The 13,648-nt window shown below is 42.4% G+C and overlaps 1 protein-coding gene across 1 annotated transcript; it reads left to right on the top strand.

Annotated features, from left to right (window-relative positions):
* The first annotated feature begins 2,710 nt into the window (after positions 1-2,710).
* LOC107123481 (olfactory receptor 14A16-like) lies at positions 2,711-3,622 on the top strand. The gene has a single exon (XM_015426736.1). The coding sequence runs from the start codon at positions 2,711-2,713 to the stop codon at positions 3,620-3,622; it is 912 nt and encodes a 303-aa protein (XP_015282222.1).
* Positions 3,623-13,648: the final 10,026 nt, after the last annotated feature.

Genomic DNA, 13,648 nt, shown 5'->3' with positions numbered 1-13,648 from the left:
AAGCCACAATAAATTGCCCCTTGGTCCTCAGGTATAAAGAAGATTCCAATGCTGTAAAACAACAGCATGCTGACCAGAAAAGTTACAGTGAAGATCATGATGGCTGGAAAATCCAGGGAGCCCCATAAAAAGTAGAATATGGAGAAGGACACTTGATTACATTCTACTATGATTTCCCCATTATATGAGTGCATGTTGAGAATGGGAATGGAGTTGGGGTCACCAACCATATAATACAAATACAACAAAGGACAACCATGCTGCATGTGTGTTCCCCTAGCAACTTCCTCCTCCTGCTGCCTTGGTTTGAGGCCATGAAGACCAGGCCCACAATTTGTGCACATGGTTTTTTTTTTGCCAAAAACATAAAGAACTGCAACAGGGGAAATAATGCCAAAAGCCACTTGCCACAGAAGCTGTGTCATCTTTCCAGGCTTTCAAATGAATAGCAGGATGACAGTAAGAATACAATGTGGTTCTGGGTAGGGGTTTTCTTGGGTGGTGGTGGTGGAAAGATTTGTATCACCAATACTATAATCACTACAAAAGAAAAACCAAGGAAACCACAAAAATAAGGTCCATGAGGTGAGGGCCCTGTTGTGTCAGGACCATTTTGTCCCAACTACTAGGAATTTTGGTGGGGAAATACATAATCTGCCCATCAACTGGCAATTGCATTCTGGGGTTTCCCCAGCCCCTGACCTTTATTTATTTATTTAAAATATTTATTAGCCACCTGTCATCCTTACAGAGCTAAAGGCGATTTACAGTATAGATAAAACACATAAAATAAAATACATTAAAAAACATACAAGCCAAAAATGTATCCAGTGTGGGATTAGCCAGCCATTTTAGGGCCAAACAGGAGTTTTTGGCATACTTTCTGTCTGGATGTTGCAGGGCCCTTTTGTCTTGTTTCACACTGCTATGTCATGGAACAACCAGTTTTTTAAAAGGCCTGGCCATAGGACTGGGTAGGCCGTAAATAATGAAACAGCACTGATACAGTCCACTCCCATTATCTGACAGCCCTGACGCCATAAAAGTCCAGTAATATGCTTGAAAGAGGAGGTCAAAGGTTTAGACTTTCTTCACACCAGCACTATAGATTAGTAGTTTGTCTGGGTCTTCTTTTCAATTTCATTAAATGTGTACACAAATTATACAATTTCCACTTCTGAGCTTTGCTAGCCTCAGGGAATGAATCTTTGAACACTCAAACATTATGAATAAAGCTTCTTTCCAGTCAGATCTTTTGTTACTACTGCACTATTCTGAGGTGCAGAATATCAAATGGATAGAGTGACAATTTCTTCAGAAGTGGAACACTGTACAAAGGTACAGCAGAGAGGGTAAGAATGTGGTGTAACAAGAAATCTACAGGGAAAGCAAATCTTGTCAACCTACACAAACCCACATACCAACTGTGTTTCTCCTATCCAATCCTGATTTCTGTTCCATCCTTTAAAGAGGTGTGTTCCTCTTAGGTCACTGCCCCAAGTTTATGGAACAGCTTGCAGGAGAAGGTTAGTAGGCGACAGTTGGGTTATTTCTGTTCTGCAAAAAGACTTTGCTGTTTTCTGGGTTGTATTAAAATTTGTTTGCATTGTGTTGGCCAGATTTTAGCATCTGTGTTTCTGTGATTTTTGATTGTCTACATTCTGTGTTGTTTAAATTGGTATGCCAGCCAGTATACTGGGATGTAGGTCAACTTGAGCCTCTTTGGGGAGGAAGGAAGGAAGGAAGGAAGGAAGGCAGGAATGAAGGAAGGAAGGAAGGAAGGAAGGAAGGAAGGAAGGAAGGAAGGAAAGAAGGAAGGAAATTTCATTCCTTGGCTGTACTCATTTTTTCTTCCTTGTAGTCTTTTTCAGTATCTTATAATACCCACTCATGTAGCTTGCTATCATATGCTAAATGAAGAGTGGCTTCTGGCATACATATAAATATGAGAGGAAATGAGGGGGGTGGAACAACATTTCTACACATTAAGTTTTTCAGTGCAGTGAATGTTGGTCTAATTTGGATAGATGCCTTTAGACCATTTTAGTTAACCAGGTTTCAGTGTGGGTTCCACAAACTTTAAAAGGTTTTGATATGTAGCATATCTGGATTTCTAGAGAAAAAGGATCAATACCTTTGCTTTTATGTTTCACCAAACATATATTCCATTATCTGGACCAACAACCAACACCAACAAAAAAGCAATTTACAGACTTTGAAACCTTTTGGTGTTATTTGCTAAGGCATTGAGCCAATGCAATAAAGTTTATTTTTATGTTATTTATGTTATTTATTTATTTATTTATTGAATTTTTAACCCCACCCTCCCAGCCAAGGCCAGCTCAGGGTGGCTTACACAGAATCCGCACATAATTGCAATAGAACTTTACAAAAGTACTTTACAAAAGTAATGACTCAGAAACAGAAATCTGTCAGTTCTTTAGAAGGATTTTTAAGATGCTGAACAACATTTCAAAACATCAAGTCTTTAAGTGCAGTGAACTTTGTGTAATTTGGACAAATGACTTTAGATCATTTGAGTTAAACACAGTTCAGTGTAGGTTCCATGAGATGAACAGGACCTTGAGGATGTTGAGAAACATTTACCTTCATTGGTTCAGGTGACCAGACCTTATTTTCTGTCTGAACATGTAACTATTTTCTTGGCTGTTCCATTGCAGAGGCCACATCAGAATCTCCTGAGGAGGAAATGCCCAACAAAAGCACGATAACGTACTTTCTACTTGTAGGTTTTTCTGAAGCCCAAGAGGTGCAAAGTTTATACTTTATGATATTTTTCATAACTTATATTGTGGCTCTGATGGGGAATCTTATAATCATCACCATAATAGTTCTCAACCACCACCTCCATACTCCAGTGTATTTCTTTGTCTTAAATCTATCTGCTGTTGACCTTGGATACATCTCAGTCACCATCCCCAAAGTTATGGCCAATTCCTTAATGAAAACGAAGTGGATTTTGTATTCTCATTGTGTTGCCCAAACTTTTTCCTTTGTTCTCTTTGGAGCATCTGAATTCTTTCTCCTGACAGTTATGGCCTATGACCGCTATGCTGCCATTTGTCACCCACTGCATTATGAAACTGTCATGAACAGAGTTGCCTGTGTCCAAATGGCAGCCTTTGCATGGACATTTGGCCTTCTGACAGCAACTTTACATACTGGAGCAACATTTGCAAGCCCTTTCTGTTCCAATGTCATCAACCAGTTCTTCTGTGAAATCCCACAACTGCTAAAGATCACTTGCTCTCACATGTATCTCCTTGAAGTTGGAGCTATTATCCTAACTGGTTGCTTATATTTTAGCTGCTTCCTTTTCATCCTTATTTCATATGTGCAGATCTTCAAAGCAGTGATGAGAATCCCATCTGTGCAGGGAAGGCAAAAGGCCTTCTCTACCTGCCTGCCCCACATCATTGTACTTTTCATGTTCTATTCCTTTGGTGTCTTTGCCTACTTCCGACCAACCAACAGGACTCCATCAAAGGTGGATCTAGTGGCTGCTGTAGCTTATTGTGTCGTTCCACCATTCCTGAACCCCTTAATATATAGCATGAGAAACAAAGATATCAAAGGAGCTCTGTGGAAACTGATTGACTAGAGGTATTTTTCAATTTCACTTAGAAGTGAAACCATGGAAATTCTCAAAATGTCAATGCAATTCACAGGAAATAAAATAACGGCTATAAGGCTGGCTCAATTTTGGATGTGGAGTTAGATACAACTAGCTTTTCCATTGGTGAAAAGGGGCCAAGGGCCTCCACCTGCCCACTCAAATAGGCTATGCTACAGATCATTGAAAACAAGTGGACACATGACATATGGGGTAGGAACTGTAGCAAGGCGGATTGGATGAGATTGTGTGAAAAAGTCTGGCTGGATCCAACCAGTGTTGTTGGGGATTTTTGTTTGTTGTTTAGTAACTTCAAAGAATTTTTAAAAAGAAAATTCACCAAAATGCCTTGCATTATGTATACTTGCATAGTATTGGTAGTTTATAGCTATTACTTTCAATGGATATTTAGATTTTAATGGTTATTTTCATTTTAATGGATATTATCTTGTACTCTGCTTTTTTCATGATTGCCATAGCTGGAAGCTAACACAATAAACTGATTGCCACACATTAAAAAGTTGCAGGGAGTCAAGCATTTCAACATTTTAATTAATCTTGTATGATTTTGGGGGGACCTAGTAAAGTGTAGTGACTAGTGTCAGACTAGAACCAGGCAGTGGATAAATCCCATTAGGTTTGGTGAGATGTATTCACTACTAAGTGAGCTAAGAGATCTAGTTTAAAGCCCCATCTGTCCATAAAACTCACTGCATGACCTTACAGGACATTTGTGAGAATAAGTTGGGGAAGAAGAAGAGAAGAAGAAGAGATCGGATTTATACCCTGCCCTTCACTCAGAGTCTCAGAGCAGCTTACAAACTCCTTTCCCTTCCCCTCCCCATGACAGACACCCTATGAGGTAGGTGGGGCTGAGAGAGCTCTTTTCAAGAAGTTTTTTTTCAAGGACAGCTCTTGTCAGAACTATGGCGTGCACAAGGTCCTCCAGCAGCTGCAAGTCGAGGAGTGGGGAATCAAACCCAGTTTTCCCAGATTAGAGTCCGCACACCTAACCACTACACCAAACGGGTGTAGAGAGAAGCATGTAAACTGCCCCGAGCTCCTTGGAGGAAGGGGAGGATTATAAGGCAGTAGATAGATAGAAAAAATGCCTCCATAAATAGTGTTCCTAGCTTTGGTATACACTCTCATTTAACAAAAACAACAACAACAACAACTTTTGAACATCCCCAAGTGACCAAGAGGACCCTGTCAAATCTTTTACAATATCCAGTACAATTAACTGTATCTCTAATAATGAAGTGGCAAGCTTGTATCTATGCTAATCATGAAAGCAGCAAAACCAGGCCACCAAAGAACGGTTTCTGCACATTCGGGGACAGCTCCAGTTAGGCAGATTTTTTTTTTTTTGGGTAAATTGACTAAAAGGCAAGGGAGGCACCCAAAATGCCCCAGTGAGGACTGAGTATTCTCTAGAAGATAAGGAATGTTGAGAACTGTTGGAGGTCAGATAAAGGGAAAACAGAGACAGATGGGGAAACTGACAGCTCACAAACTTTTGGAGGAGAAGGTTGTGAGTGTCTTGTAGGAGGGCAGAGGGCCCAATATTTCCTCCTGCCTCCATTTCACAGTCCCTGCTTGCAGTTTGTCTAATACAGATGTATATTTTTAATATAACTCTATCCCTATTTAACTAACCAAATAATGTTTCCATGATATTTCTGTGCATTTCTGTTCTGAAAATGCAGGTCTTGGATTAACATGAGTGTTATATTGCAGGGGAGAGAAGGGAATGCCAAGCTTCAATGCAAGGGTGTGTGAATAAGGAGATTTTTATATTTAAGATTTCATAGTAAAGTTATTTGAAAAAATTGTTGTGTTTTTTTAAAATATGGATTTTATCTAATCAGCCATGTCAGGGGAATTATGTAGTCACAAAACGTGGGTGTGTGTGACTGCCTTTCTGTCTTCCCTAAGTAAAACCCCACTGTTTCTTACAAAACAGTTCTGAGTCAATAATCATGGTTAACTCCTTGTATCTCCCTTACATATGTGACTATCATTGATTATATACTTGAGCTTCAAAAAGCTTCTGACTGTGTCCTTCCCTTAATATTCCTGGGCAGACTTCGTAGCCATGGTATAAGTGGTCTTCTCATGGATTAGGAAGCAGATGTTAAGGACAAATGGACAGTTCTTACAATGAAGATAACTAAGCACGGGGATCCCCGAGAGAGCTGTATTGTTAAGACTCTTTAATTTACTCATAAACAATTTGGAATCAAGGGAGAACAGGTCAGTGGCCATACTGGCAGTTGACACAGTATATGAAACTCCTTGAGACAGAAACATCCTCTCCACTTGGGCTATCCCTTCTTTCATCCTCTCCAATAGAAACCAGGCATCAGAGGAATACATGGGATTCCTTTTTTAATGGCATCCCTTGCATTTAACAGAAAAATATTTATTTATGATTTATTTTATGCATTGTCTGAGGATCTCCTGGGATTACAACTGATTTCCAGGTGACAGATCAGTTCACCTGAAGAAAATGGCTGCTTTGGAAGGTGGACTCTATGACATTATACCCCATTAAAGCTCCTCCCTTCCCCAAACCCCTCAAAAATTCCATGTATCTCCCAACCCGGAGCTGGCAACCCTATGTCTAATAGAGTTACCAACCTCCAGGTACAGCCTGGAGTTCTCCTGGAATTACAAATGATCTCTAGACTATATAGAACAGCTCCCCAAGGAAAAAAACAGCAATTTCAGAGGGCCAGCCTTATCGTGTACCAGGGCTTTTTTTGTAGAAAAAAAGCCCAGCAGGAACTAATTAGCATAATAGGCCACACCCAACAACAGGAACTCATTAGCATATTAGGCCACACCCCTGATCTCACAGCTCATTAGCATATTAGACCACACCCTCATGTTACCACACTCACCTTTTGCTTCTCATTCTGTTTACTCTGTTTGTTGTCAAAACCGAGGGCTTTTTTTGGGGGAAACCCCCTGCCACAGAGCCCCGTCCCCCGCCGCTGGAAGTTCGGGTCCCGGGGGGAACCCCACCCTGGCATGCGCGTCACCAAGAAGTGACGTTATGATGCCAGGCACGCTGGGGGCGGGGCCACAACCATCCGAGAGGAGTCCCCTGCTGCTGAGGTAAGTTACACTTGGCAACCCTACCTGTGAGGTAGGTTAGTCTAAAAGCATGTGACTGGCTCAACTTCACCCAGTGAGCTTCCACAGGAAGACTCCAGCCCCAGACCCTAGTCTGAAGATGTAACGGTTACACCACACTGGCTTTCATTAAATAGCTGCTGTTGGACAGTGGCAAGCAGCCAGGCCTAGTTGAGTCATGTGAGTCAGCTGGTTTCAAGTCATCCAGTAGTTGCTGAAAGGCATAAGGTTGCCAACTGCCAGGAGGGACCTGGAGATCTCCCAGAATTACAACTGATTTCCAGATGACGGAGATCTGTACCCCTGAAGAAAAATGGCTGCTCTTGAGGGTGGGTTCTATGGCATTATATCTGGTTGAGGTCTCTCCCCTCCTCAAACCCCACCATCCCCAGACTCCACCCCCAAATCTATATGCATTTCCCAACCTGGAGCTGGCAACCATACCCAGGCCTGGCCCCAATGATTCCTTCCTCAAAGGCCAAAACAAGCCTGGCAAGGACCCTGCCCCTCCTCCTGTCTCTTACTTACAGAAACAAAGCCTGTGAAGCTGTAGTTGCCTAGAAACAGCCACTGAGGGAATCCATTTCTTAAAGCTACAGGACTTCCATTTACCATTTTGGTGTTTCTAAACCCCCCAGTGTATTTTTTCTCAAGTTTAGATATCACATCTTTCTGCAAACCTGAGGCATTTTCAGGTTTATAGAAAGATCTACCCTGCCCATTCCCTGCTTAGATCCTTAGATCTGGCGAATTTGGCTGTTAGAATATACAAATGGTGGCCTACAGGACTCGTGTGAGAGGACAATCCCATTCTCTCCACACTTGCTTGCTGACCCCTGTACAGCTCCCAGTCACTACCACAGCTTCCTACAGGCCCCATGAGGCTCCAGCTTACTGTGTCAGCCACCTTTGGGCCCTGTGCAGTTCCCAGAGTCCCCTGCTGCCTTGGCTAGGTCCTGCACAGCTCCCACACTCTGCTAGGTGGCCATGCCCCACACACTTGGCAGAGTCTGGAGGAGGTTTGCCAAGTCTTACCTATGGCTGCAGCGGGGGGAGTCCTGGCCCTCTCTGGGAGTTCCTTGACACACGTGCGAAGTGCGCTCACCGCAGTGACATCACCCAGAAGTGATATCATTGTGTCAGGCATGTTGGGGGCGGGACCACTATCATTTGAGGGGAAATGATAGAGTGACATGATGATGTCACCTCCAGGTGACATCATCACACCGGGTACTTTTGAGGCGATACCGACACTTTTGAGGTGGGGTTCCCCCCAGCGACCTGATCTAAGATGGTGGATAAGGGACATATCGAGCAGGTAAACCCCCGCCCCCCCAGGACTTGGCAACCCTAGTCTGGAGCAACTGTGACTGAGCTTGACATGGTTTCCGGTGTCCATTACCAACACAGCTGAGCCTGGCACAGCTCCCAGAGTCCACCATTGGTGAAGCCAGAACCAGTGAGACTAATGGATTCTGCCAGGTCAAGCACTTCCTTAGAATGTTCCTGTATCGTCTTGTTTCTTCAGGCCATTTGTAATTTCAAAGACAGATGATATTATTTTGCATACTATATAGCATGGATGAGAGACATTTTGGGGTCCTTGTTTTGAATTGTTGGCTGTACACAATTGTTGGCTGTATACAATTACTATACACCCCTATTTTTGTTATACTATTCTGTAAGTTTGTAGTTCATTTTTCACATTCTTTGAGGGTGCTCTTTTCTCCCCCTTGTGTTTTGGAGCAAGAAAGTTGACAGCTCTGAATGCTGGGCCTACTTTAATACCCATGAAGGAAAGAGGGATGCCTGTCCACCTCCCCCTTCTCTCCTTGGTGCTACTGTCCCTATGGTCACCAGGACTTGATGGGAAAATCCTGGAGATTTGTGGGTGGAGCCTGGGGAAGGCATGGTTAAGAGAGGAGAGGCTCAACAGAGTATAATGCCATAGAGTCCACCTTCCAAAGCAGCCATTTTCTCCAGGGGAACTGATTGCTGTATTCTGGAGATCACCTGTAATTCTGGAAGATCTTCTGACCTACCTAGAGCTTGGCAACCTCAGTGGGCCTCCATAGCCTTATCTTTTCTCCAGCAGCCCCAACAGCCAGAACATTGTCTTGCTAGGACAGAATGATAGGGCTCTGCTTGCTGCTGGAATGGATTATATTTGCTCACCCAGTATTAACTAAAGTGTACCCTTCAAAATTATCAGTTTAATTTTGTTTCTTATTTTCAGGAAGGGCATGATTATTGTTTTATGAAATGCTGAGATTATTGAGATCATTTCCTACTTTTTTTTAAAAAAAAAAGATAGAGCTTTTGGAAATATCAGGGTTTTGCCTGTTTACTTCCTTTTTCATAAACAGTACTATATATTGCTTATTTTCATGGCCCTCTCTATTTTTCCTATAGTACTCAATTATCAGCCAAGGAGTTTGACAAGAGCATAAATTATGATTGTGATCAGCCATTTGGATTCTACAGCAGGGATAAGCAGATGTTTTCTTTTTTATTTTATTGATCTCATCAGCTCTCAGAAGCTAAGCAAGGGCAAACCTGGGTAGTATTTGAACAGGAGACCATCCAAGGGATACCAGCGTCATGATAAAGGCTCTGGAAACCACCTCTGAATGTCTCTTGCCTTGAAACCCTCACGGTGGTTGCCATAAATCAGCGGTGACTTGACGGCACTTTCCACCACCACCATATTACTTACTGGTCAATGGCTTACTGTTTGCTTTCTACAGCTTTTTGTGTGCAATTATGTGACATTTAAATGAACAATGTATGCAATCTATATGTTTAATGTAAATCTATTTCTAGTAGAGTTCAAAAATATGTTAATGTTACAGGGAAGTTACGTTGAAGGCATAAAGAGATTCAATCTGCACAAAGGTGACAAAATTAGAACAGAGATTTGGGTTTGAAAGCAGATTCAGATGGGTAGCTGTGTTGATCTGAAGCAGCAAAACCAAGTTTGAGTCCAGTGACACCTTCAAGACCAACAAAGTGCTATTCAAGGTATAAGCCTTTGTGTGTGCGTGCACACCTTGAATAAAACTCCATTGGTCTTAAAGGTGCCACTGGACTCAAACTTGATTTTGGATTTGAAAGAGCAGAGATGTGGGATTCAAAAGGTTGGATCCCGATGGCTGTTTTGCTGATTCTTGCCCACTTTGCCTCCTTTCAATAGCTCCCATCCCATGTCGCTCTTGTCCACATAGGCCCCCTTATCCCCAGCATAGCTTCTTTTCTTTTTTCACCAGCAGAAAATCTGGTTCAATACAACCCCAAATTATCCCAACCTTTTCTATAAAGGATGGGATTGGAGATTGTAATTTGGCTGGAATGTGTTTCACTTGAAAAGACATCTGTAACTTCAAATTTGACATAAGCATTAACCTGCTTGGAAAATATGCTTCTAATCAATATTTTGAATTTCAGTACTCTCAGAAAAAATTGCACAAAGATGCCATGTGACCACTTGAGGATCAATTAATTTCTGAAAGGAGCCTACAAAACATCTGGGAAGCTCTCTGGATAACTGCGCTTCATTAGACTATTTGGAAACCATGATCACCCAAAGCATTCTAATGAACACTTGTAATTTTCTTTCTGATCTCTCTTCAGGGAGATCATTAAATGTAGTGTGTGTCTGAAATAATCTAAAGTTGAAAGGGTCATAATAATTACAACATTACAGAGTTAGACTCCCCAGTGAACCAGAAGCTCAACTGAAAGTTAATGCAAGCCTTGTTCTATTTCTAGCTCTGAAAGTATGATCACTTAATAAATGAGCCAGAAATAAAGACTCTTTTTTTTTACTTCTTCTCAATTCCTAGGAGATTAATTAAACAAGCTTACAGAAAGCAGTAATTTCTTTTTGATCTATTAGTACCATTTCTTTACCAAAAAAGGTGGGGTTTTTTCTTTTTCTTTTTGCAGTTCAGTTCACTAAAACACAGGAAACTGCCTTATACTGAATCAGACCCTTGGTCCATCACTTTCAAGATTGTCTGCTCAGACTGGCAGCAGCTCTCCAGGGTCTCAGGCAGAAGTCTTCCACATCACCTACTGCCTAGTTTTTTTTCAAATCAGATGCCAGGCAGGGCATGAACCTGGGACCTTCTGCATGCCAAGCAGATGCCCTATGAATGAGCCACTGTCTCTGCATGTTTTGTTAATAAAGTACACTGTATTTAAAAACAAACTTTACGCAGAGGAAGGGTGATTTAATTTCAAAATAAGGTCTTTTTGAATTACAATATTGTCAGGCCTTCTTTCTGAAGATGGATGACCATTGATTTGATAGTTACATAACCAAAGCATCCTTACATGCCCACCCAAATGGCACAGTGTTTTGATTGTTGGATGCTTTACAACGTGTTTTCACGTCTGGTTATGGGACTGAAAGTTTTGGCTACCCTGATGGATCACCTGCACTGGGAGATAGACAGAAGGAATGCAACTCTAGTGGTTCTCCTAGACGTTTCAGTGGCTTTCAGTATAGGGTTGCCAAGCCATGCATAGCAACACGTGGAATGTTCAGTTTCTGGTTATCTTTTGCCTAGAGCTACCCCCTGTCACTTTTTTTCCTGGAAGTGAGATAGCTGCACAGCCTATAGGAGTATTTTTTCATTGTCACTTACAGCAGCATCGGGCAATGGAATGAGGAGTTGGGACTTTGTGGCAATGTTTTGCAGTGGTTCCAGTCCTACCTGGAAGGCAGGTTTCAGGAGATGGCTATGGGAGATAGCTGTTTAAACTCTTAGCTACTGACCCATGTGGTCTGGTAAAGCTCCATATTGTCCCCCCAAGCTTTTCAACATCTACATGAAACCCCTGAGTGAGGTCATTCAGAAATTTGGGCTGAGCTGTCACCAATATGCTAATGACCCTCAGCCCTATGTCACTCTTCCAGTGGATCCCAGGAAAGCTGCAGAAACCCTGAGTCAGGACTGGAGATAGGTTTTGTAGTAAAGTGAAGTATAATCCCAACAAGATAGAATGCTATCGGTGAGTAGAGAGCATGATCCAGGATTTAAAGTGTCACCTGTTCTGGATGGGACTGCACACTCCTTGAAGGAGCAGGTCTATAGCTGGGGGGGGGGGAGTTCCCTGGACATGCAGGGAGTACCTATAACCAGGAACACCTTTTAATAGCTTTGACTGGTTGGCCAGCTGCAGCCTGTCCTGGACAGAAAAGATTTGCCTGGTCACTATGGTGCATTCCCTGGTTAGATCTAGATTAGATTACTACACTGCACTCTATGTGGGACTACCCTTGAGAAGTGCTTGGAAACTTTAATTGGTACAGAATGCTGCAGGCAGGATGTTCACTGGAGTGGGCCACAGGGACCATATCCATTTAGACCATCTACACTGGCTCCCAGTGTGTTTCCAAGCTGATTGTGCTTGTGTTGACTTTTAAAGCCCTGTATGGCTTGGGACCAGCCTACTCCCATATGAAACTACCCGATCGCTAAGGTAATCTCCTGAGGTCTACTTTAGTGTCCCCACCTTCTGTAATTAGGCAGGTGGTACCCTGAAACAGTGTCTGTCAAGAAACTCATCTCTTTAAGCAGTTTCTAGTTTAATTCAAACAATGGTTCATGCTGAGGCCTAGAAATGATAGAAGTTTATTTCTCTGAAACATAGGTCAAGCTACTTATAGCTTCAAAGACTCAAATAAGGGAAGAAGAAGAAGAGGAAGAGTTAGTTTTTATACACCACTCTTTCAGTCTCCTTCCCCGCCCCACAACAGACACCCCGTGAGGGAGGTGGGGCTGAGAGAGCTCTTTTGAGGACTGCCTCTGAGAGGACTGCTCTGAGAGAACTGTGACTGACCCAAGGTCACCCAGCAGCTGCATGTGGAGGAGTGGGGAATCAAACTCGGTTCTCCAGATTAGAGGCCACTGCTCTTAACCACTACATCAAACTGGGAGATGGGAGGTAACCCAGATGCTGCTCATAATATTAGGCCTGGCACAAGAATCTAGGAGGCTACATTCCATTTCATTAGCTTCTGTGCTTATGGATGAGAGAAGGTGTCTGTTTAATTGAACCCAATGCAGCTAAATGGTGTTTGGATTAATTTACAATCCCATCTGATTGGTCAGTTTACCTGGTTACCAACAGACCTGACTGGTCAAGTGAAATCATTTGCTGTACATTTGATTGATTAATTAGAATCAGGCCAACACAGGTCATTGAGCATATTGGAAAGATCTTTCATTCTAGTTTAGCCCTCAATGATCCCTTCTTTTTGACCTATGTTGTAATTGCTCTTGTATGTGTTTTAATATTTATTTAGTTTTGGTTTTAATTGTTTTAATAAATTGTTTTTATATATTATATAATATTTTAAATATTAGTCATCAATAGTGGTGAGCTTGACTGGCGAGAAAGGAGTGTATAAATTTTGTAAATAAATGAACCAGTTAAAACACTGACTCTTCAATGGGTTTCTAGTGCTTGGAATGCATACGCCCCAGGCATGTTTCATCATTTCCTTAAATGCCTGCCCCAGCAACTTTCCCTGCCCCTCCACCCTCACAGTTGGTCCTGCCTGGGACCATTTTGCCCCCCTCATTCCCAAGGGCACACTCTAACCTCCCATCTGGGTGTCTCATCCAAAGCGATTTGGTTCCTACCCCTCTAGTCCCAGACCCTTGCTGGGGAGGGTCACCATTTCTTCTTCCACCTGCCAAGAGAAGAAATCAACATTAAGAAGGGCTCTTCCAGCTCTTTGTTGCACTATGGATGCACATGGCTGCAATGCCAGGTATGAACAAGTCAGCTTAGGCTTGGTGTCCTTCACATGTTGGAGCCATAACAAGGGAACGTGGTTGGTCACCAGAATGAAGGAGTTGT

Source organism: Gekko japonicus, unplaced genomic scaffold, assembly GCF_001447785.1.
Source record: "Gekko japonicus isolate JY-2015 unplaced genomic scaffold, Gekko_japonicus_V1.1 scaffold3736, whole genome shotgun sequence".
Classification (NCBI taxonomy): Eukaryota; Metazoa; Chordata; class Lepidosauria; order Squamata; family Gekkonidae; genus Gekko; species Gekko japonicus.
Note: the sequence above shows the minus strand (reverse complement) of the source record. Positions and strands in the feature narration are given on the sequence as shown.